Here is a 24,257-nt window from a genome sequence, read left to right as displayed (position 1 = left end):
GCTTACAAGCATACGTTTTTCTAATCATATTTTGATTATATTTTTTTAGAATGGAAGAATACTTCAAAAGATTGCCAGAGGTTACAGATGACATGAAGAATTTGATTTTGTATCTTTTTAACTTGGTACAAGGATCTTCTGATGGCTCTGATGATTGGACGAAACTTTCACCTAAGATGCCAAGAGATTACCCAGTTTGTAAAGGCGATTTTTCGATTAATTGGAAAGAGTCCACTTATACTACAATATTGGATATCCTGATGGTAAATTATAGTTTTGGTTTGTTAATATATCTTCTTACGTTTTTAATATATTAACATATCTTAAACTCAAGTTCTTAAAATTTACATTTTTGGCGGTAGTTATCTTTAAATATGACTCAAGAAGAAATGTTTTTATTTTTTAATTGTAGATGAAAATGTATAACATTATTTTTGACTGAAATAAAATCAGCGATAATTTATGTTTATAAATTTATTAATCTTGCAGAAGAAATATCCGAATCCGACAGAAGAACTACCAGTTTTGAATAATACGATTTTAAATTCAAAAGTTGTTAAAATAAATTATGATTCATCAGATGCACCAGTTGAAATAACTACTGAAGAGGGTAAAAAATATTTAGCTGATCATATTATTGTAACGCTGTCTTTAGGAGTTTTAAAAGCTGATTATAAAAAATTGTTCAATCCACCTTTACCAGATAAAAAAATTAATGCTATTCAAGTAAGTTATTATCATTATTATTGGCTATAGATTATTATGGTCATAGATTATCGTACATTTCTAAATAAAAAGTTTTTTTATTATGGAAAAAATAAAAATATTAGTAGTAATGTTGAATAAAATTTTTGAGAAAACTAGATTTTTTTTTGGTTAAAAAATGTGAATTTTATACATTTAAAAATATGTCAGCTAAAGATTAATAGGGTAAATGTACCAAAAGTTGACCGATCAAAATTTTTAGCTACTAAATTTCGTGTAATTTTTTTACTATAGTCTAAAAAAAAAATATTAGAAGTTTATGTTGTCTATTAATGACTAAATTTTAGATGTGTGATGTTTTTTATTTTAATTATTATCAAAATTACATGAAAATTTACTTAAAGAATAGGTAACAAGAAAACACCAGTATTTGACCGGCGTGAACCAATAGTTGACCGATTAAAAAATATCATTATTTTTCTGGTTAAATTCAGTTTTTGACATGTAATCTGGATTTTTTTTGTATTCATTTCGTTTATTCACTTACAAAGATATGTATTGTTGTTAAAAATAATTTTTTAGTTAATAATAAACGAAATAGCGGTGAATTAAATTGCACATCCAGTAATGACTAGAATGAAACATTCAAAAATCAAACACACTTGAATATAACAATTTTTTAAACATAAAAATATTTATAAAAATTTTTAATAAGTATAAAAATTTTAACATATTTTTTTCGGCGCGAATAATTATTCTGTATCACTTTCATCAGAATCTTCAAATTCTTCTTGGATTTTTTCGGATTTTTTTTACTGTTAAATATACTTGCCGATCACAGTGTTAAAAACAATTTATACTCAATAAAGATGTTATTTATTATAACATTATAATTAATTTTATGATCACATTTTTTTTATAATTATTTTTTTAAATTAGTGACTAAGTATAGGTATGATAACTTTATTCAACATGAGTCCATTTAATATTGAGGTTAGAAAGCTACAAATGGACGCCCTGGTTAAAAATATTAATTGAAAAGGATTAAAAATGATGAAATTTGAATACTTTCAATTCTTTTTCATGTATTTATAGATATACAGTTTACATGGGGTGACTGATTCCCAATACTTTTCAATCAATATTTTTAATCAGGGCGTGCGGTCATCTATTGGAGCTCTATGAAAACATGTGTTCCAGTTTATGACCGAAGTTTGATTTTGATGAGACAATGGTGTATTTTTGTTCAAGTGTCTGACCGGTGGATAAATGTATACTAAAATAATAATTTTTGCAATAATATGTTACTTTATTTATTTCGTAGTTAATAACGATTATTACAAAAATTAATTTAATTACATTAATCCAATAGAAATTATTTTATTAAATAAAATATATACTCACTTTTGAAAGCATTACTATAATAACTGACCGATTTAAGTAAAATCGCGCTGTGAAAAATTTTTATGAATTATTTTCAACATTATCGGGTTCGCATATTAATATTTGTAGCTGTTAATTACGATTGTTATTAGTTTAGCTTTGTTAAAAAATTATTCTTGTGTCTGAATAATTTTTATTTAATAAAAATTTCTCGATGTTTATATATTATCGGTCAACTACTGGTGCTCGGTCAACTACTGGTACATTTACCCTACTAAATTTGTAAAAAATTTAAAGAAATATCATTATTTGATATCGTAAAAATTGTTATATCCATCGATGACAATAACTTAGTTAATGGTCAAATATAATCTTGTTCACGTCATAGATAACCTAATGGTTATTTTATTGACCATTGACGAGGACAGATGGCGCCACAGTAGAACTTTCTCGCATGTGCTTGTGCATAGGGTAGTTTCAATATATAGGAATTGACAACAGGGAATCCTCAAGGCGGTCCAACAAGTCATGGTTGGAAACCTGTAAAGGCTCGACGATGCGATTGACGTCTTCAATTACGAGTAAATGGAGTACTCTAACGAATTGAACTCAACAGCCTCGGGGAGATGGGCCCTTACCGGGGAAGAAGTAATGCAACTTCCATACCGTTAAGGGGTGTGCTTTGAATGGCTTTACAGTGATGTATCGCCGTCGGCATATGAGTAATTACCATCTCGTTCCTCGTCCCGTGAGGAATCCTTTTGTCATTTTCAATCATTAACTTTATCATTAACTTATTCCTTAATCAATTGATTTTTTTTTTTAATGTATTTATTAAGGCTTTACTTTTTAGCCAGTTAATTCAGTAAAAAAAGTTAGCTTCATTAATTAACTAGCTAACCGACCGGCTTAGCTGATTGACCTTATTAATTACATTATCCAGGCTAACGGTTTAACAATTTTATTACGATTCTTAAAATAATTAAGGGAGCTAAAAACTTTTTTTTTTTTAAGAATTGTAATATAATTGCATAACATTAATTTATTATTAAATTTTAAATTTATTCTCTATGAAATTTTCAATATTATTGAATCAAACTAATTTTATTAGCCGGTTAAGCCGTTAGCTCAAAAGTTAAAGGCTGTTAACGCCCTTTTAGCTTTAAGAAAATTTATCTCAAAGCCAAAAAGGCGTATAGATCCGCCTTTGGCTTAGTAATTCAAAAAATTTTTTTACATTAATCTTGACGTTTTGAATAATTTTGAGTTGAATGGCAAAAAAAAATTTTTTTTACGCCCTTTCGGCACAAAACACTAACTGCTGTAATCCGCCCTTTTGACATTTGTCACGCGATATTTTTGAATTTAAAATGATCAAACATTTTATTAAACGCCAATAAAAAAAAAATAATAATTACAGAATGACAGTAAAATTAACTTGGATGTGAAAATAGAAGACAAAATGAAACTATCCCAAGAAGTTGAAAACATAAATTACACGAACCCAAATGAAATAATTGTAACGACAGCTGATGGCAACAATTACACGACATCAAATGTAATTATAACGATGTCGCTGGGTGTTTTGAAAAATTGTCATGAAAAATTATTCAACTCATTCACTTTCTGTTCGAAAACATGCAGTTGTTCGGCTAGAACCGAAATGCAAATTAAAATCAAGCTTATAGCCAACCCTTTTACTACAACTTTACTGAAAGAACTTACACTTAAGTCTTGACTTCAAATTGCAGAGCAACTTACGGTCAACTTAACCGAAACTTTTGCTTTTTAAACTCTTTCCGTTTTTGCTGCCGATTCCGGACGAGATCGACGGCAAATTTCAGTTCAAATGGCTATCTGGGTATAGTAAAATTTTTAACGATCCGTTGATAATTTTGTAAAATTATAGACGGTAAGAAACAACAATGCTTAAGGTAGTTCACTCACCAAATGTAGTTGGTGCTATTTCTTTCCTTTTCACTCGCTAGTGCTGCCTTTCTCACAGATTATCTCTCATTCGCTTTTACTAATGATTATTTTTATTTAACTAGCCAGTTTATTAATAATTTATAAAAAAATACACGGTCAATATTTTCAAAATTTCTTTGGGTTATTTAAAGTATATTATTCTAACAGTTATCAATTTTTTGAAACGATCGTAAAATTTTTTCAATGCAATAATCATAAATATTTGTGATTTTATCATTCTCCATCCATACTGCCTGCGCTAAAATGTCATTTTTAATTACAATTATCTCATTTCTGGTACGTTCAATTGATTTTAAATTTCAACAGCACATGTAATGCGTATTTTATTACCCATATTTCAAATCTCGAAAACTTAAAATTTTGCATTTATGAGTGAACTACCTTAACTTGAAATTTATCTTTTAGGATGAAAACTACTTAAAAAATTAAAAAACATTAACACTTTTCTTTTAATGTTAATTATAGTATTATTGTTTATTACCATCTGTGCGATCATAAAAAATTATCTGATATGGCACTGAAAAATCTTAAATACAACAATTTTTATTGTTCCATATAAATTGTTCTCTACCATGTTGTTCAAAAAGAGATCTTCCATTGTATATTTTTGTGCCAAGTGATTTGATTACTAACTACAACTTTCCACTGTTTTTTTCCAACCAGTCATACCACTACAAAAAATATTGTATATAATCCAATTGAAAAAGAACAAAATATTGATAATTGTCGTTAGAGTTTTAGTATATAAAAATATAAAATAAGAATATACGCTTTTGTGCTCGCTTCGACAATTTAATTGTGTGCGGTTATAATCATGGAATGTTTATTTAAAATTTTTTTTTTACATATCGATATACCCGTTGGGAAGATCAAAATTATTTTTTTATCGATCAATTAATTTAATTAATTGAAAAATTTTTTATATTTTCTTTTTTATTAAGACTGAAAACGAAATTTTTTTAAGACGAAATTATATAACAGAATTTATAGACTAATGTTTAATGAATGGATGTTTACTATATATATATATATATATATATATATATACTGTAAATAATTTGTACTTGATAAAGTGAAATACATAAAATTTATGTCAATTCATCAAAATATTTTTATTTATTACCTATTAAACATATTTAGAATTAATATTGTTAAATTGTTTTTTAATTCATGTTTTTTTATTATCGTTAATAATAATAAATTAATTAATTAAGAATAATTAAAAGAGACTAATTACCTGATGCGATTGTTATGACAATTATTTTTACAATACTCAAAACACATCAACGAGTATAAATATTTGGCATATTTATGGTCCAAATTAATGAGCAAACTTTCTTCATCATTATTGGTCAAATTGTTGATATGATTAATGTAACCAGTGGTTAAAATTGGAATAATATAATTAACTTGCTTGAAGCAATCGTCGATGAATTTTTCTACGAGTGAGTAAACAAACTTTGCTTGCTCTTGTAAAATCAAAACACCGATTTTAGGATTTTGTTCCCGGAATATTTGACAAATATTCCTGGATATCTTCACCGTCTTTTGTAAATGTCAGCATTACAATACTTCCATAACTTCGTTCATTTACTTTCTTCTTTTGACTAGTGCTGTTTGAGGAGCTTAATTTCTTTATTGGTGGATTAGTCGAACAAATATTATCACTTATCAGTAGCTTTAAAACTAATGGCATTCTGGGCCTTTAGTGTTTTAGGCCTTTGAATTCCTGGAATTAAAAATTGTATTACTAATTTTTGATGAAATTTATAAAAATTTTTCAAGAAGAAATAGAAAAATTTTCTATGATTACTAAAGTAAATGCACAAATTATTGACATTGTAAAAAACATGGCTAAAATTACTATTTTTTTCCATATTTAGAATAAAGTTGTTGGAGTTTTTTAACATTGTTTTGATTAGCCTCTTGACTATAAAATTTATGTTTTTTAAAAGTAATTTCTCAAATTAAATTATTTATTTCAACTGACAAAGTCAATCACCCGGACACACTAATCATTAACAGCCTGACAAAATCAACTGATCTAATTAGTGACATAACATTCTACCAATTATTGATACCCTCAATATCCCAAAGTCATTTATTTGCTGTACTAAATACAACTCAAGTATTAAAAATATATATTTATTTATTACTTATTATTCAAATTATTTTTAATATTTTTAAAATAAATCTTTAGGATTAAAATAAAAACAAAAAGTTACCACGCTGTCTAAACTTACTGTCAATATCACCAAGCTTAAATTTTATGTCCCAATTATTGACATCCATTATTGCAAAATTAATAATCATTAAATAGATTGCAAATATTTAATACTATTAATTTTTTATCTTTTATTTATTTATAAAAAAAATATAATGTAAATAGATGAAAAAAATAATTCAAAATGAGCTTTTTATTTGAGTGCTTGTCTCCAAAATAGTTAAAGAATTTTTTGTTCACGTCGCAATAGATTTAAGTTAACTTTTTTTCTTTATTAATTGATATTTTATATTCTTGACTATTAATTTTTTTTTTTTTTAATTTTATAAATTAAAATATTGTATAAAAAAGGTCGTAATTTGATAAAAGCATTTCTTCTTTGTAAGTAATAATAATAATAATTTTAAGAACGTTGTAATCAGATTAATTGAAATCAACAAATAGATGAAATATCGCTTGATCAGCATAATATTGCACAACTTTGGACGTCAGATAGGAAAAACCATTATCAACAAATGACCAGTGTAATTTATTATTTAAAAAATGAAAGACGACTCGCTGAGCATGACCTTAAACTATTGACATAATAAAACGAAACATATTATCTAAGTGCATACACTGAGAGACAATTTTATTCACAGCGAATAAAAACACGTATTTGGAATTTCTTTATGTTAGTACTACTTGTCAATAAATATTAATTACATATAAATATCATTTGTTTTGCAGTGAATAAAATTTTATTAGTATTTAATAAAATTTTATTAGATACTAATATGTGTTTATTAAAACCACCGCCAGTCTCGCTTTAACGGTAGCCATCTTTAATGCTGAATGAAGTCAAGGCATAGAATTCGGAGTTATTGTTTATTAATAGTGAATAAAAATTAAAATAATTATTAAACAGTGAAAAGTGTCTATTAACCAATGGATGTTTTATCAAAAGAAAGGGATTTAGATGCATTGTGGCCAATTTTTCAACGCATATAAAAATTAAAATTTCTTTAAGTAATTCAATGTATATATGTGTATATTTATAACCTGCTTGCGGTTAGCCTTATTTGATTTTTAATTTTAATGTCAGCATAAGTGCGAATGCTACCATTATTATATCATGTAGTGATTTTTAATAAAAGAAAAGTTAGTTAAATATAATAAATTCTAATTATTGTTTTATAAATATTCATAACACTGAAGTTAGCCGTCAGCTGTAAATTAAAAAAATTTTTTTAACAAATCAATCACAGTAAAAAAATGCTTCTGAAAATTTTCACTTGTAATTTTTATTAATTTTCACATGTAGAACTTTTTGATCATATTATTTTTATAATAATTTAATTGCTATAAAATAAAAAAAATTTTTTTTTAATTTATCTGTCAAATTCAGTGTCATAAATATTTATCTTTAAAAATTAAAAAAAAATTTCTATGTATTTTCATTATAAAATTCCATTTCCTGATATACATTTTTTAATATGAAACTATGGATAATCGTCAATAGTTTAACATTATTTGGTGATAATAGATTAGCAGAACAAGTTCATGATGCAAGAGTAATTATTGTTGGGTCAGGAGCAGCAGGTATAGCCGCTGCGTCGAAATTGCTTCAAAATGGCTTTACTGATATCAAAATTATTGAAGCTGAGAACCGAATTGGTGGTCGGCTTTGGGCAGTTAAAATCGGTGAGATTGTTTATTAATTATTGTATTTTTTATTTCTTCATTTGTTGTTATTTAGATAATTTATTATTACTTTTGTTTTTGCAAAATATTTAATTTTAAAAATGATGTATAGAAGTATACGATAACAAATCATGAGATAATGTTGCTACCTGGCGGCAATAATAAATATAAGGACAATAATAAATTATTAAGGTTTTCCGAAGATCCTGAGAAGTTTTTAGACTTGCGTTAAGAGAAATAAGCTAAAATTTAAAAACTTTATTTTTTCAATTGAAAAAAATAAAATTCACTGAAAAAAAAAAAAATTAACTTAAATCAAGAGAAAAATTCTTGAACTAAGAAAATAATTTTGAAGAGTTTCATTGTCTTAAATCAAGACGAAAAATTTTTGAATTAAGTAAAATTTATACTCAAATCAAGAAAAATTTCTTAATTTAAGAATTTTTTTACTCAAATCAAGAAAATAAAATTCTTCAAATTTATCTACTTGATTCAAGTAAATTTTTTTTCTGTGTAGAAATAAAAAAATAATGCTCTAAAAAAATTTGACGACTCGCAGAAAATGTCGACGTTTAACATAATTTATAAAAAATTCAAAGGTGATGATTTGAATAATTTTTTTGTATTTCTTTTCAAAAAGCACATCCAATGAGCATGTTCAGCCGAACTAAGTCCTGAGTAAACTTAGTTAGCCTAAGTATAGTCAAAGCATTTCCTGCTATACATATATCTATCTACTATGCTATACATATATTACTAAGTTTACTCAAGACTTAGTTCGGCTGAACACGCTCAATAAGTTGAATTTTGACAAAGTTATTGCTATTTGACAAAAAAATCACTATTTTCTAAATTTATAACTTTTTTGGGTTAAGTAAAAAATTTTTAAAATTCTGAGCACAGGTCCTACTAGTTACTAATTATTGAATATATTTCTTCCGTAGGCGATTATATGATGGATATGGGAGGCCAATGGGTACACGGTGAAGAAGATAACGTTTCCTTCGAACTAGCCTGGCCTTTAGGACTCCTTGAACACTTTAATTACAGCCATGTTTTTACCACAAGATTCTTCAATTCCTCTGGTGAATAATCGCTTCCAGAAGTACTCAGTAATATAACTTATTTTTATTTTAATCTAACGGAAAATTCTGATGTTAATGATATGGCAAAAGCTGAGTCTTATGGAGATTTCATAATAGAAAAGTATGTTTTTTACTTCTTTTAATATTACACTGAAAATTTTCAATTAATTTTTTACCTTGCAGTATGCTAAAAAATATCACAAAAAAAAAATGTAACATAGTTAAATAAATTAGTGCCCAAACTGAAAACTAACACCTGCGCTACTAAAACTTTTCAATAGATAAACATGAAAATTTATTTATTTTTCTTTTGGACAAAACTTGATCTGGACTATGATACCATGATAAAATTTTTCAAGATCATAGAATGTGCTTATTGATTACGGTGATTTTTTTTTTATTAATTTTCTATTCTTCAGTATTATTCAGAGTTTTCTCATCTAGAATGTAAAGCTACAATGATAGCTTGTGATAAACTTACATTCGAAATATTTTATTGTGTCAGTCACCCATTCAGCTTCTAATCATGTTAAATGCTACTTAACTCTAACGATCGCTAAGTATTTGGCGACAACTTCAGTCCGTTAGCTCGAAGACATACTATAAACTAATTTACAACCTTCTCAAAGACAAAATGAATAGGACCGAGAACTGTGACATGTGTCTAGGCTTACAAGCATACGTTTTTCTAATTATATTTTGATTATATTTTTTTAGAATGGAAGAATACTTCAAAAGATTGCCAGAGGTTACAGATGACATGAAGAATTTGATTTTGTATCTTTTTAACTTGGTACAAGGATCTTCTGATGGCTCTGATGATTGGACGAAACTTTCACCTAAGATGCCAAGAGATTACCCAGTTTGTAAAGGCGATTTTTCGATTAATTGGAAAGAGTCCACTTATACTACAATATTGGATATCCTGATGGTAAATTATAGTTTTGGTTTGTTAATATATCTTCTTACGTTTTTAATATATTAACATATCTTAAATAAGTTCTTAAAATTTACATTTGTGGCGGTAGTTATCTTTAAATATGACTCAAGAAGAAATGTTTTTATTTTTTAATTGTAGATGAAAATGTATAACATTATTTTTGACTGAAATAAAATCAGCGATAATTTATGTTTATAAATTTATTAATCTTGCAGAAGAAATATCCGAATCCGACAGAAGAACTACCAGTTTTGAATAATACGATTTTAAATTCAAAAGTTGTTAAAATAAATTATGATTCATCAGATGCACCAGTTGAAATAACTACTGAAGAGGGTAAAAAATATTTAGCTGATCATATTATTGTAATGCCGTCTTTAGGAGTTTTAAAAGCTGATTATGAAAAATTGTTCAATCCGCCTTTACCAGATAAAAAAATTAATGCTATTCAAGTAAGTTATTATCATTATTATTAGCTATAGATTATTATGGTCATAGATTATCGTACATTGCTAAATAAAAAGTTTTTTTATTATGGAAAAAATAAAAATATTAGTAGTAATGTTGAATAAAATTTTTGAGAAAACTAGATTTTTTTTTGGTTAAAAAATGTGAATTTTATACATTTAAAAATATGTCAGCTAAAGATTAATAGGGTAAATGTACCAAAAGTTGACCGATCAAAATTTTTAGCTACTAAATTTCGTGTAAATTTGTTACTATAGTCTAAAAAAAAAATATTAGAAGTTTATGTTGTCTATTAATGAATAAATTTTAGATGTGTGATGTTTTTTATTTTAATTATTATCAAAATAACATGATAATTTACTTAAAGAATAGGTAACAAGAAAACACCAGTATTTGACCGGTGTGAACCAATAGTTGACCGATTAAAAAATATCATTATTTTTCTGGTTAAATTCAGTTTTTGACATGTAATCTGGATTTTTTTTGTATTCATTTCGTTTATTCACTTACAAAGATATGTATTGTTGTTAAAAATAATTTTTTAGTTAATAATAAACGAAACAGCGGTGAATTAAATTGCACATCCAGTAATGATTAGAATGAAACATTCAAAAATCAAACACGCTTGAATATAACAATTTTTTAAACATAAAATTATTTATAAAAATTTTTAATAAGTATAAAAATTTTAACATATTTTTTTCGGCGCGAATAATTATTCTGTATCACTTTCATCAGAATCTTCAAATTCTTCTTGGATTTTTCAGATTTTTTTTACCGTTAAATATACTTGCCAATCACAGTATTAAAAATAATTTATACTAAATAAAGATGTTATTTATTATAACATTATAATTAATTTTATCATCACATTTTTTTATGATTATTTTTTTAAATTAGTGACTAAATATAGGTATGATAACTTTATTCAACATGAGTCCATTTAATATTGAGGTTAGAAAGCTACAAATGGACGCCCTGGTTAAAAATATTAATTGAAAAGGATTAAAAATGATGAAATTTGAATACTTTCAATTCTTTTTCATGTATTTATAGATATACAGTTTACATGGGGTGACTGATTCCCAATACTTTTCAATCAATATTTTTAATCAGGGCGTGCGGTCATCTATTGGAGCTCTATGAAAACATGTGTTCCAGTTTATGACCGAAGTTTGATTTTGATGAGACAATGGTGTATTTTTGTTCAAGTGTCTGACCGGTGGATAAATGTATACTAAAATAATAATTTTTGCAATAATATGTTACTTTATTTATTTCGTAGTTAATAACGATTATTACAAAAATTAATTTAATTACATTAATCCAATAGAAATTATTTTATTAAATAAAATATATACTCACTTTTGAAAGCATTACTATAATAACTGACCGATTTAAGTAAAATCGCGCTGTGAAAAATTTTTATGAATTATTTTCAACATTATCGGGTTCGCATATTAATATTTGTAGCTGTTCATTACGATTGTTATTAGTTTAGCTTTGTTAAAAAATTATTCTTGTGTCTGAATAATTTTTATTTAATAAAAATTTCTCGATGTTTATATATTATCGGTCAACTACTGGTGCTCGGTCAACTACTGGTACATTTACCCTACTAAATTTGTAAAAAATTTAAAGAAACATCATTATTTGATATCGTAAAAATTGTTATATCCATCGATTACAATAACTTAGTTAATAGTCAAATATAATCCTGTTTACGTCATAGATAACCTAATGGTTATTCTATTGACCATTGACGAGGACAGATGGCGCCACAGTAGAACTTTCTCGCATGTGCTTGTGCATAGGGTAGTTTCAATATATAGGAATTGACAACAGGAAATCCTCAAGGCGGTCCAACAAGTCATGGTTGGAAACCTGTAAAGGCTCGACGATGCGATTGACGTCTTCAATTACGAGTAAATGGAGTACTCTAACGAATTGAACTCAACAGCCTCGGGGAGATGGGCCCTTACCGGGGAAGAAGTAATGCAACTTCCATACCGTTAAGGGGTGTGCTTTGAATGGCTTTACAGTGATGTATCGCCGTCGGCATATGAGTAATTACCATCTCGTTCCTCGTCCCGTGAGGAATCCTTTTGTCATTTTCAATCATTAACTTTATCATTAACTTATTCCTTAATCAATTGATTTTTTTTTTTAATGTATTTATTAAGGCTTTACTTTTTAGCCAGTTAATTCAGTAAAAAAAGTTAGCTTCATTAATTAACTAGCTAACCGACCGGCTTAGCTGATTGACCTTATTAATTACATTATCCAGGCTAACGGTTTAACAATTTTATTACGATTCTTAAAATAATTAAGGGAGCTAAAAACTTTTTTTTTTTTAAGAATTGTAATATAATTGCATAACATTAATATTATTATTAAATTTTAAATTTATTCTCTATGAAATTTTCAATATTATTGAATCAAACTAATTTTATTAGCCGGTTAAGCCGTTAGCTCAAAAGTTAAAGGCTGTTAACGCCCTTTAGCTTTAAGAAAATTTATCTCAAAGCCACAAAGGCGTATAGATCCGCTCCCTTTGGCTTAGTAATTCAAAAAATTTTTACATTAATCTTGACGTTTTGAATAATTTTGAGTTGAATGGCAAAAAAAAATTTTTTTTACGCCCTTTCGGCACAAAACACTAACTGCTGTAATCCGCCCTTTTGACATTTGTCACGCGATATTTTTGAATTTAAAATGATCAAAAATTTTATTAAACGCCAATAAAAAAAAATAATAATTACAGAATGACAGTAAAGTTAACTCGGATGTGAAAATAGAAGACACAATGAAACTATCCCAAGAAGTTGAAAACATAAATGACACGAACCCAAATGAAATAATCGTAACGACAGCTGATGGCAACAATTACACGACATCAAAAGTAATTATAACGATGTCGCTTGGTGTTTTGAAAAATTATCATAAAAAATTATTTAACCCATTCACTTTCTGTTCGAGAACATGCAGTTGTACGGCTAGAATTGAAATGCAAATTAAAATCAAGCTTATAGCCAACCCTTTTACTAGAACTTTACTGAAAGAACTTACACTTAAGTCTTGACTTCAAATTGCAGAGCAACTTACGGTCAACTTAACCGAAACTTGTGCTTTGTAAACTCGTTCCTGTGTTGCTGCCGATTCCGGACGAGATCGACGGCAAATTTCAGTTCAGATGGCTATCTGGGTATAGTAAAATTTTTAACGATCCGTTGATAATTTCTTGAAATTATAGACGGTAAGAAACAACAATGCATAAGGTAGTTCACTCACCACATATAGTTGGTGCTATTTCTTTCCTTTTCACTCGCTAGTGCTGCCTTTCTCACAGATTATCTCTCATTCGCTTCTACTAATGGTTATTTTTATTTAACTAGCCAGTTTATTAATAATTTATAAAAAAATACACGGTCAATATTTTCAAAATTTCTTTGGGTTATTTAAAGTATATTATTCTAACAGTTATCAATTTTTTGAAACGATCGTAAAATTTTTTCAATGCAATAATCATAAATATTTGTGATTTTCTCATTCTCCATCCATACTGCCTGTGCTAAAATGTCATTTTTAATTACAATTATCTCATTTCTGGTACGTTCAATTGATTTTAAATTTCAACAGCACATGTAATGCGTATTCTATTACCCATATTTCAAATCTCGAAAACTTAAAATTTTGCATTTATGAGTGAACTACCTTAACTTGAAATTTATTTTTTAGGGTGAAAACTACTTAAAAAATTAAAAAACATTAACACTTTTCTTTTAATGTTAATTATGGTATTATTGTTTATTACCATCTGTGCGATCATAAAAAATTATCTGATATCGCACTGAAAAATCTTAAATACAACAATTTTTATTGTTCCATATAAATTGTTCTCTACCATGTTGTTCAAAAAGAGATCTTCCATTGTATATTTTCGTGCCAAATTATTTGATTACTCACTATAACTTTCCACTTTTTTTTTCCAACCAGTCATACCACTACAAAAAATATTGTATATAATCTAATTGCAAAAAAACAAAATATTGATAATTGTAGTTAGAGTTTTAGTATATAAAAATATAAAATAAGAATATACGCTTTTGTGCTCGCTTCGACAATTTAATTGTGTGCGGTTATAATCATGGAATGTTTATTTAAAATTTTTTTTTTACATATCGATATGCCCGTTGGGAAGAACAAAATTATTTTTTTATCGATCAATTAATTTAATTAATTGAAAAATTTTTTATATTTTCTTTTTTATTAAGACTGAAAACGAAATTTTTCTACAACGAAATTATACAACAGAATTTATAGACTAATGTTTAATGAATGGATGTTTACTATATATATATAAATATATATATATATATATATATATATATATATATATATATATATATATATATATATATATATATATACTGTAAATAATTTGTACTTGATAAAGTGAAATACATAAAATTTATGTTAATTCATCAAAATATTTTTATTTATTACCTATTAAACATATTTAGAATTGATATTGTTAAATTGTTTTTTAATTCATGTTTTTTTTATCGTTAATAATAATAAATTAATTAATTAAGAATAATTAAAAGAGACTAATTACCTGATGCGATTGTTATGACAATTATTTTTACAATACTCAAAACACATCAACGAGTATAAATATTTGGCATATTTATGGTCCAAATTAATGAGCAAACTTTCTTCATCATTATTGGTCAAATTGTTGATATGATTAATGTAACCAGTGGTTAAAATTGGAATAATATAATTAACTTGCTTGAAGCAATCGTCGATGAATTTTTCTACGAGTGAGTAAACAAACTTTGCTTGCTCTTGTAAAAATCAAAACACCGATTTTAGGATTTTGTTCCCGGAATATTTGACAAATATTCCTGGATATCTTCACCGTCTTTTGTAAATGTCAGCATTACAATACTTCCATAACTTCGTTCATTTACTTTCTTCTTTTGACTAGTGCTGTTTGAGGGAGCTTAATTTCTTTATTGGTGGATTAGTCGAACAAATATTATCACTTATCAGTAGCTTTAAAACTAATGGTATTCTGGGCGCTTTAGTGTTTTAGGCCTTGAATTCCTGGAATTAAAAATTGTATTACTAATTTTGATGAAATTTATAAAAATTTTTCAAGAAGAAATAGAAAAATTTTCTATGATTACTAAAGTAAATGCACAAATTATTGACATTGTAAAAAACATGGCTAAAATTACTATTTTTTTCCATATTTAGAATAAAGTTGTTGGATTTTAACATTGTTTTGATTAGCCTTTTGACTATAAAATTTATGTTTTTGAAAGTAATTTCTCAAATTAAATTATTTATTTCAACTGACAAAGTCAATCACCCGGACACACTAATCATTGACAGCCTGACAAAATCAACTGATCTAATTAGTGACATAACATTCTACCAATTATTGATACCCTCAATATCCCAAAGTCATTTATTTGCTGTACTAAATACAACTCAAGTATTAAAAATATATATTTATTTATTACTTATTATTCAAATTATTTTTAATATTTTTAAAATAATATAATATTTATAAATATAAATATAAAAATAATATAATATATTTATAAATATCATTTGTTTTGCAGTGAATAAAATTTTATTAGTATTTAATAAAAATTTTATTAGATACTAATATGTGTTTATTAAAACCACCGCCAGTCTCGCTTTAACGGTAGCCATCTTTAATGCCCGAATGAAGTCAAGGCGTAGAATTCAGAGTTATTGTTTATTAATAGTGAATAAAAATTAAAATAATTATAAAACAGTGAAGAGTGTCTATTAACCAATGGATGTTTTATCAAAAAGAAAGGGATTTAGATGCATTGTGGCCAATTTTTCAACGCATATAAAAATTAAAATTTCTTTTAAGTAATTCAATGTATATATGTGTATATTTATAACCTGCTTGCGGTTAGCCTTATTTGATTTTTAATTTTAATGTCAGCATAAGTGCGAATGCTACCATTATTATATCATGTAGTGATTTTTAATAAAAGAAAAGTTAGTTAAATATAATAAATTCTAATTATTTTTTATAAATATTCATAACACTGAAGTTAGCCGTCAGCTGGCAATTAAAAATTTTTTAACAAATCAATCACAGTAAAAATGCTTCTGAAAATTTTCACTTGTAATTTTTATTAATTTTCACATGTAGAACTTTTGATCATATTATTTTTATAATATTTAATTGTTATAAAATAAAAAAATTTTTTAATTTATCTGTCAAATTCAGTGTCATAAATATTTATCTTTAAAAAATTAAAAAAATTTCTATGTATTTTCATTATAAAATTCCATTTCCTGATTATACATTTTTAATATGAAACTATGGATAATCGTCAATAGTTTAACATTATTTGGTGATAATAGATTAGCAGAACCAGTTCATGATGCAAGAGTAATTATTGTTGGGTCAGGAGCAGCAGGTATAGCCACTGCGTCGAAATTGCTTCAAAATGGCTTTACTGATATCAAAATTATTGAAGCTGAGAACCGAATTGGTGGTCGGCTTTGGGCAGTTAAAATCGGTGAGATTGTTTATTAATTATTGTATTTTTTATTTCTTCATTTGTTGTTATTTAGATAATTTATTATTACTTTTGTTTTTGCAAAATATTTAATTTTAAAAATGATGTATAGAAGTATACGATAACAAATCATGAGATAATGTTGCTACCTGGCGGCAATAATAAATATAAGGACAATAATAAATTATTAAGGTTTTCCGAAGATCCTGAGAAGTTTTTAGACTTGCGTTAAGAGAAATAGCTAAAATTTAAAAACTTTATTTTTCAATTGAAAAATAAAATTCACTGAAAAAAAAATTAACTTAAATCAAGAGAAAAATTCTTGAACTAAGAAAATAATTTTGAAGAGTTCCATTGTCTTGAATCAAGACGAAAATTTTTTGAATTCAGTAAAATTTATACTCAAATCAAGAAAAATTTCTTAATTTAAGAATTTTACTCAAATCAAGAAAATAAAATTCTTCAAATTTATCTACTTGATTCAAGTAAATTTTTTCTGTGTAGAAATCAAAAATAATGCTCTAAAAAATTTGACGACTCGCAGAAAATGTCGACGTTTAATATAATTTATAAAAATTCAAAGGTGATGATTTGAATAATTTTTGTATTTCTTTCAAAAAGCACATCCAATGAGCGTGTTCAGCCGAACTAAGTCCTGAGTAAACTTAGTTAGCCTAATTATAGTCAAAGCATTTACCGCTATACATATATCTATCTACTACACTATACATATATTACTAAGTTTACTCAAGACTTAGTTCGGCTGAACACGCTCAATAAGTTGAATTTTGAAAAAGTTATTGCTAATTGCCCGAAAAATCACTATTTTCTAATTTTATAACTTTTGGGTTAAGTAAAAAATTTTTAAAATTCTGAGCACAGGTCCTACTAGTTACTAATTATTGAATATATTTCTTCCGTAGGCGATTATATGATGATGGATATGGGAGGCCAATGGTACACGGTGAAGAAGATAACGTTTCCTTCGAACTAGCCTGGCCTTTAGGACTCCTTGAACACTTTAATTACAGCCATGTTTTTACCACAAGATTCTTCAATTCCTCTGGTGAATAATCGCTTCCAGAAGTACTCAGTAATATAACTTATGTTTATTTTAATCTAACGGAAAATTCTGATGTTAATGATATGGCAAAAGCTGAGTCTTATGGAGATTTCATAATAGAAAAGTATGTTTTTTACTTCTTTTAATATTACACTGAAAATTTTCAATTAATTTTTACCTTGCAGTATGCTAAAAATATCACAAAAAAAATGTAACATAGTTAATAAATTAGTGCCCAAACTGAAAACTAACACCTGCGCTACTAAAACTTTTCAATAGATAAAACATGAAAATTTATTTATTTTTCTTTTGGACAAAACTTGATCTGGACTATGATACCATGATAAAATTTTTCAAGATCATAGAATGTGCTTTATTGATTACGGTGATTTTTTTTATTAATTTTCTATTCTTCAGTATTATTCAGAGTTTTCTCATCTAGAATGTAAAGCTACAATGATAGCTTGTGATAAACTTACATTCGAAATATTTTATTGTGTCAGTCACCCATTCAGCTTCTAATCATGTTAAATGCTACTTAACTCTAACGATCGCTAAGTATTTGGCGACAACTTCAGTCCGTTAGCTCGAAGACATACTATAAACTAATTTACAACCTTCTCAAAGACAAAATGAATAGGACCGAGAACTGTGAAATGTGTCTAGGCTTACAAGCATACGTTTTTCTAATCATATTTTGATTATATTTTTTTAGAATGGAAGAATACTTCAAAAGATTGCCAGAGGTTACAGATGACATGAAGAATTTGATTTTGTATCTTTTTAACTTGGTACAAGGATCTTCTGATGGCTCTGATGATTGGACGAAACTTTCACCTAAGATGCCAAGAGATTACCCAGTTTGTAAAGGCGATTTTTCGATTAATTGGAAAGAGTCCACTTATACTACAATATTGGATATCCTGATGGTAAATTATAGTTTCTGTTTGTTAATATATCTTCTTACGTTGTTAATGTATTAACATATCTTAAATAAGTTCTTAAAATTTACATTTGTGGCGGTAGTTATCTTTAAATATGACTCAAGAAGAAATGTTATTATTTTTTAATTGTAGATGAAAATGTATAACATTATTTTTGACTGAAATAAAATCAGCGATAATTTATGTTTATAAATTTATTAATCTTGGCAGAAGAAAATATTCGAATCCGACAGAGAAGAACTACCAGTTTTTGAATAATAACGATTTTAAATTCTAAAAGTTGTTTACAATACAATAAAATTATGATTCATCAGATGCAACCAAGTTGTAAATAACTTACCTGAAAGAGGGGTAAAAATATTTAGCTTGATCAAGGTTATTGTAACGCTGTCTTTTAGGAGTTTTAAAAGCTGATTATGAAAATTGTTTCAATCCAAGCCTTACCAGATAAAAAAATTACCATGCTATTCAAGTAAGTTATTATCATTATTTATTATTAGCTATAGATTATTATGGTCATAGATTATCGTACATTAAGCTAAATAAAAAGTTTTTTGAATATGGAAAATAAAAATATTAGTAGTAATGTTGAATAAAATTTTTGAGAAAACTAGATTTTTTTTTGGTTAAAAAAATGTGAATTTTATACATTTAAAAATATGTCAGCTAAAGATGGTAATAGGGTAAATGTACCAAAAGTTGACCGATCTAAAATTTTTTAGCTACTAAATTCTCGTGTAAATTTTTACTATAAGTCTAAAAAAAAAATATTAGAAGTTTATGTTGTTGTCTATTATTAATAACCAAATTTTAGATAAAGTGATGTTTTTATTTTGAAATTATTATCAAAATTACATGAAAATTCTACTTAAAGAATAGGTAACAAGAAAACACCAGTATTTGACCGGCGTGAACCAATAGTTGACCGATTCAATAGATTGATCGATTAAAAATATCATTATTTTTCTGTGGTTAAATTCAAGTTTTTGACATGTAATCTGGATTTTTTTTGTATTCATTTCTAAGTTTATTCACCTTACAAAGTATATGTAATGTTGTTAAAAAGTCAATTTTTTTTAAGTTTAATAATAAACGAAATAGCGGTGAATATATAATATAGGAAATTACATCCAGTAATGACTAGAATGAAACATTCAAAAATCAAACACACTTGAAGACCATAACAATTTTTTAAACATAAAAATATTTATAAAAATTTTTAATAAGTATAAAGAATTTTAACATATTTTTTCGGCGCGAATAATTATTCTGTATCACTTTCATCAGAATCTTCAAATTCTTCTTGGATTTTTTCGGATTTTTTTTTACTGTTAAATATACTTGCCAGATCACAGTGTTTAAAAACAATTTATACTCCACAATCAAGATGTTATTTATTATAACATTATATCGAATTTAATTTTATTTATCACATTTTTTATAATTATTTTTTTGCAAAATTAGTGACTAAGTATAGGTATGATAACTTTATTCAACATAGAGTCCTCATTTGAATATTGAGGTTAGAAAGCTACAAATGGACGCCCCTGGTTAAAATATTATTACTTCGACCAAGGATTAAAAAATGATGAAATTTTGAATATATCTTTCTAATTTTTTTTCATGTATTTACAGATATACAGTTTACATGAATTTGGGTGACTGATTCCCGGTCACTTTTCAACTCAATATTTTTTAATCCAGGGCGTGCGGTCATCTATTGGTTTTTCCCATGAAAACATGTGTTCCAGTTTATGACCGAAGTTTGATTTTGATGAGATTTCAATGGTGTATTTTTGGTTCGGCAAGTAAATTAACCGGTGGATAAATGTATACTAAAATAATTATTTTTGCAATAATATGTTTACTTTATTTTATTTCCTCTGTAGTTAATGAAAAGCTGATTGCTTTACAAAAACTTAATTTAATCACATTAACCAATATAAATTATTTTATTGGGCCAAATAAAATATATACTCACTTTTGAAAGCATTACTATAATAACTGACCGATTTAAGTAAAATCCGCGCTGTGAAAGAATTCTTTATGAATTATTTTTCAACACATTATCAGGTTCGCATATTACTATTTGTAGCTGTTAATTACGATTGTTATTACTTAATTTAAAAGCTTTGTTAAAGAAATTATTCTTGTGTCTGAATAATTTTTATTTAATAAAATTCTTTTCGATGTTTATATATTATCGGTCAACTACTGGTGCTCGGAACCAACTACTGGTACATTTACTCCCTACTAAATTTTGTAAAAATTTAAAAGAAATATCATTATTTGATATCGTAAAATTATTATATCCATCGATTACAATAACTTAGTTAATGGTCAAATATAACTCCTTGTTTACGTCATGTAGATAACTTCAATGGTTATTTTATTGGACCATTGACTGAGGACAGATGAAGCGCCACAGTAGAACCTTTCTCGCCGTAATGCACATTGTGCATAGGGTAGTTTCAATATATAGGAATTGGACAACAGGGGAATCCTCAAGGCGGTCCCAACAAGTCATGGTTGGAAAACCTGGTAAAGCTGCTCGATCGATGCGGAATTGACGTGTTCAATTACGAGTAAATGGGAGTACTTCTAACGAATTTGTTTCCAACTCAACAGCCTCGAGGAGATGGGCCCTTCACCGGGGAAGAAGTAATGCAACTTCCATACCGTTATAGGGGTGTGCTTTTGAATGGCTTTACACAGTGATGTATCGCCGTCGGCATAATGTATGAGTGATTACCATCCTCAGTTTCTCGTCCCGTGAGGAATCCTTTTGTCATTTTCAATCATTAACTTTATCATTAACTTATTCCTTAATCAATCGATTTTTTTTTCCAATGTATTTATTAAGGATTTACTTTTTAGCTAGTTAATTCAGTAAAAAAGTTAGTTTTATTAATTAACTAGCTAACCGACCGGTTTAGCTGATTGACCTTATTAATTACATTATCCAGGTTAACGGTTTAACAATTTTATTACGATTCTTAAAATAATTAAGGGAGCTAAAAACTTTTTTTAAGAATTGTAATATAATTGCATAACATTAATTTATTATTAAATTTTAAATTCTATTCTCTATGAAATTTTCAATATTATTGAATCAAACTAATTTTATTAGCAAGTTGGCTTCGTTAGCTCAAAAGTTAAAGGCTGTTAACGCCCTTTTAGCTTTAAGAAAATTTATCTCAAAGCCAAAAGGCGTATAGATCCGCCTTTGGCTTAGTAATTCAAAAATTTTTTACATTAATCTGATGTTTTGAATAATTTTGAGTTGAATTAAAAATTTTTTTGTTCCTAAACACTAACTGCTGTAATCCGCCCTTTTGACATTTGTCACGCGATATTTTTGAATTTAAAATGATCAAAAATTTTATTAAACGCCAATAAAAAAAAATAATAATTACAGAATGACAGTAAAGTTAACTCGGATGTGAAAATAGAAGACAAAATGAAACTATCTCAAGAAGTTAAAAACATAAATTACACGAACCCAAATGAAATAATTGTAACGACAGCTGATGGCAACAATTACACGACATCAAATGTAATTATAACGATGTCGCTGGGTGTATTGAAAAATTATCATAAAAAATTATTCAACCCATTCACTTTCTGTTCGAGAACATGCAGTTGTACAGCTAGAACTGAAATGCAAATTAAAATCAAGTCGAAATACACTGAAAAAAAAATTTGCTATTGTAACAAAAGTCAGGATTACGCAGTTATTTGTTGAGATAACAAATCCATCTTGGTCAACGCAACGAAATGATATTTGTTGTGGCAAGTAAAATGAAGTTGCCGTTGAAACAAATGAAATGTGTTGAGCAAAAATATTAAATCAGGTTTTATTTAACATTCAATATTCTTGGTTACCAAGTTATTTTATTCATTTAAGGAAAAAAGGAAGTGACTCAAATTACATAATTTACTGTATAGTATGAAGTTATTCAAGTTTAATTAAAATTGTTACAATTTAAATGGACAATGTTAAGAAAATGTTTAAATTTGTTGGGTACCAAAGAAATTGGGGCATAAGTGACAGGATCAAATTAATAAGTTCATTGCTGTTAGTATCAATATGAAAAGAAGTTTAGCAACCATTTGTAATAAGAAAATAATTACAAAATTTATCTCACAAGAAAAAATGTTTAATTAATTGATAAATTTAAATATTTTGTGAAATTAAAAAAACTTGTACTTTACTCAACAAAATTTTCACGGTTGTCGATCATTTTTTGGGACTTAGATACAATATTTCTTTCTGTATCGAATGATAAAATCAATAAACTTTTTGCAAATATGTTAATTGAAAACAATTAATCTAATTAACGGCATATTCATAGATCAAGAGATTACAGTTGACCTTTCTCTGCCCTCCGTTGATGACTATATTTTTAAACAATTAAATTTACCACTAGGCGAGCAAATCAAATTCCGAAATAATTTAAAAATCTTATTAGCAATACCAATTTGCAAGAATCTTCAGTTGAGGGTTAAGCTTTTAATAATTAATTGTTATTATTCGTTTAGATGTTATATGTTATTATTTTTACACTGACGAAAATTTTTTATACAGAAATTTTAGATTGAAAATTTCATGCGTTTTCCTTAATTAATTTTAGGATTACAATAAATTTCAATACTTAATCGAATTTATTATCACAGAAACAAAGTCACCAGCGTGAATTTAGTGCGTCTAGTCTTTCGCTTGCTCCAACAGAAATAATTTCCACTTCCTTCGTGGATGAAATAAATACTCCATTGAATGGTAATTTGTTTATACTGTTCTAATTTTAAAAAGAGTATTGATATTACTTAAGTCATCTGCTATGCGCATTAGACGATCCACGGCCTGCTGATTTGGATTCTGATCGGAGTGATGAGAGTCCCATCCCCCAAAATCCGCAAGAAAATCAGAGACCTATTTTCTTTAGTGAATCGATGGTATTACCCCATAATTTTACTTATACTTTTAACAGTTAATTTAAGACTTAGCGTTGAGTCCGTAAATTTGATACCTTTAAATTTACCTAATAAAAGCAAAATTTTTCATTTGAGAAATTTTTTGCTTTTACTTAGATAGTCATAATATGCGTGATTTATTTATTTTATTGATTATTAATTTTTCACTGTATGTTATCAATAGACGTTAGAAGAACTTTAAAAATCCAGCTTTGGTA

The 24,257-nt window shown here is 26.8% G+C and overlaps 3 protein-coding genes and 1 long non-coding RNA gene across 12 annotated transcripts in view; 3 read left to right on the top strand and 1 right to left on the bottom strand.

The window, feature by feature from the left end:
- The window catches only part of LOC123262479 (peroxisomal N(1)-acetyl-spermine/spermidine oxidase-like), a 30,699-nt gene extending 26,253 nt beyond the window's left edge, over positions 1-4,446 (top strand). Inside the window, exons 2-4 of one of the 2 annotated variants that reach the window (XM_044724716.1) lie at positions 50-263; positions 490-726; positions 3,509-4,446. In XM_044724716.1, coding sequence (XP_044580651.1) covers positions 51-263; positions 490-726; positions 3,509-3,826 — 768 coding nt within the window. In that variant the 5' untranslated portion in view covers position 50 and the 3' untranslated portion in view covers positions 3,827-4,446. Of the gene's footprint in view, positions 1-49; positions 264-489; positions 727-2,476; positions 2,879-3,508 lie in introns of those variants that run through there. The other variant, XM_044724717.1, reaches the window with a different exon arrangement.
- A 283-nt stretch (positions 4,447-4,729) lies between these two features.
- LOC123262535 lies at positions 4,730-7,134 on the bottom strand. Its single transcript, XR_006508970.1, has 3 exons — positions 6,713-7,134; positions 5,315-5,806; positions 4,730-4,748 (listed from the first exon to the last, which is right to left on the bottom strand). It is a non-coding gene; the product is annotated as an uncharacterized LOC123262535 (long non-coding RNA).
- LOC123262474 lies at positions 7,031-22,825 on the top strand. Of its 7 annotated transcripts, none has more exons than XM_044724709.1 (6): positions 7,031-7,441; positions 7,827-7,984; positions 8,929-9,069; positions 9,787-10,000; positions 10,225-10,461; positions 22,484-22,825. In XM_044724709.1, the coding sequence occupies exons 4-6, from the start codon at positions 9,788-9,790 to the stop codon at positions 22,808-22,810; spliced, it is 777 nt and encodes a 258-aa protein (XP_044580644.1). In that variant the 5' UTR covers positions 7,031-7,441; positions 7,827-7,984; positions 8,929-9,069; position 9,787; the 3' UTR covers positions 22,811-22,825. The 7 variants fall into 7 exon arrangements, 5 of the variants coding, with proteins under 5 accessions (XP_044580644.1, XP_044580645.1, XP_044580642.1 ...); XM_044724710.1 differs by having other exon boundaries at positions 7,035-7,309; XR_006508946.1 differs by lacking the exons at positions 7,031-7,441; positions 7,827-7,984; positions 8,929-9,069; positions 22,484-22,825 and adding exons at positions 9,071-9,190; positions 16,909-17,058; positions 18,837-19,044.
- LOC123262425 (serine/threonine-protein phosphatase 2B catalytic subunit alpha isoform-like) overlaps positions 18,011-24,257 on the top strand; it is a 30,608-nt gene continuing 24,361 nt past the window's right edge. For both annotated transcript variants that reach the window (XM_044724627.1, XM_044724626.1), the window contains exon 1: positions 18,011-18,015. The gene's annotated coding sequence lies outside the window, so the exon portion shown is untranslated. The remainder of the gene's footprint in view (positions 18,016-24,257) is intronic.

The sequence above is a fragment of the Cotesia glomerata genome, linkage group LG4, assembly GCF_020080835.1.
Source record: "Cotesia glomerata isolate CgM1 linkage group LG4, MPM_Cglom_v2.3, whole genome shotgun sequence".
Lineage (NCBI taxonomy): Eukaryota > Metazoa > Arthropoda > Insecta > Hymenoptera > Braconidae > Cotesia > Cotesia glomerata.
Note: the sequence above shows the minus strand (reverse complement) of the source record. Positions and strands in the feature narration are given on the sequence as shown.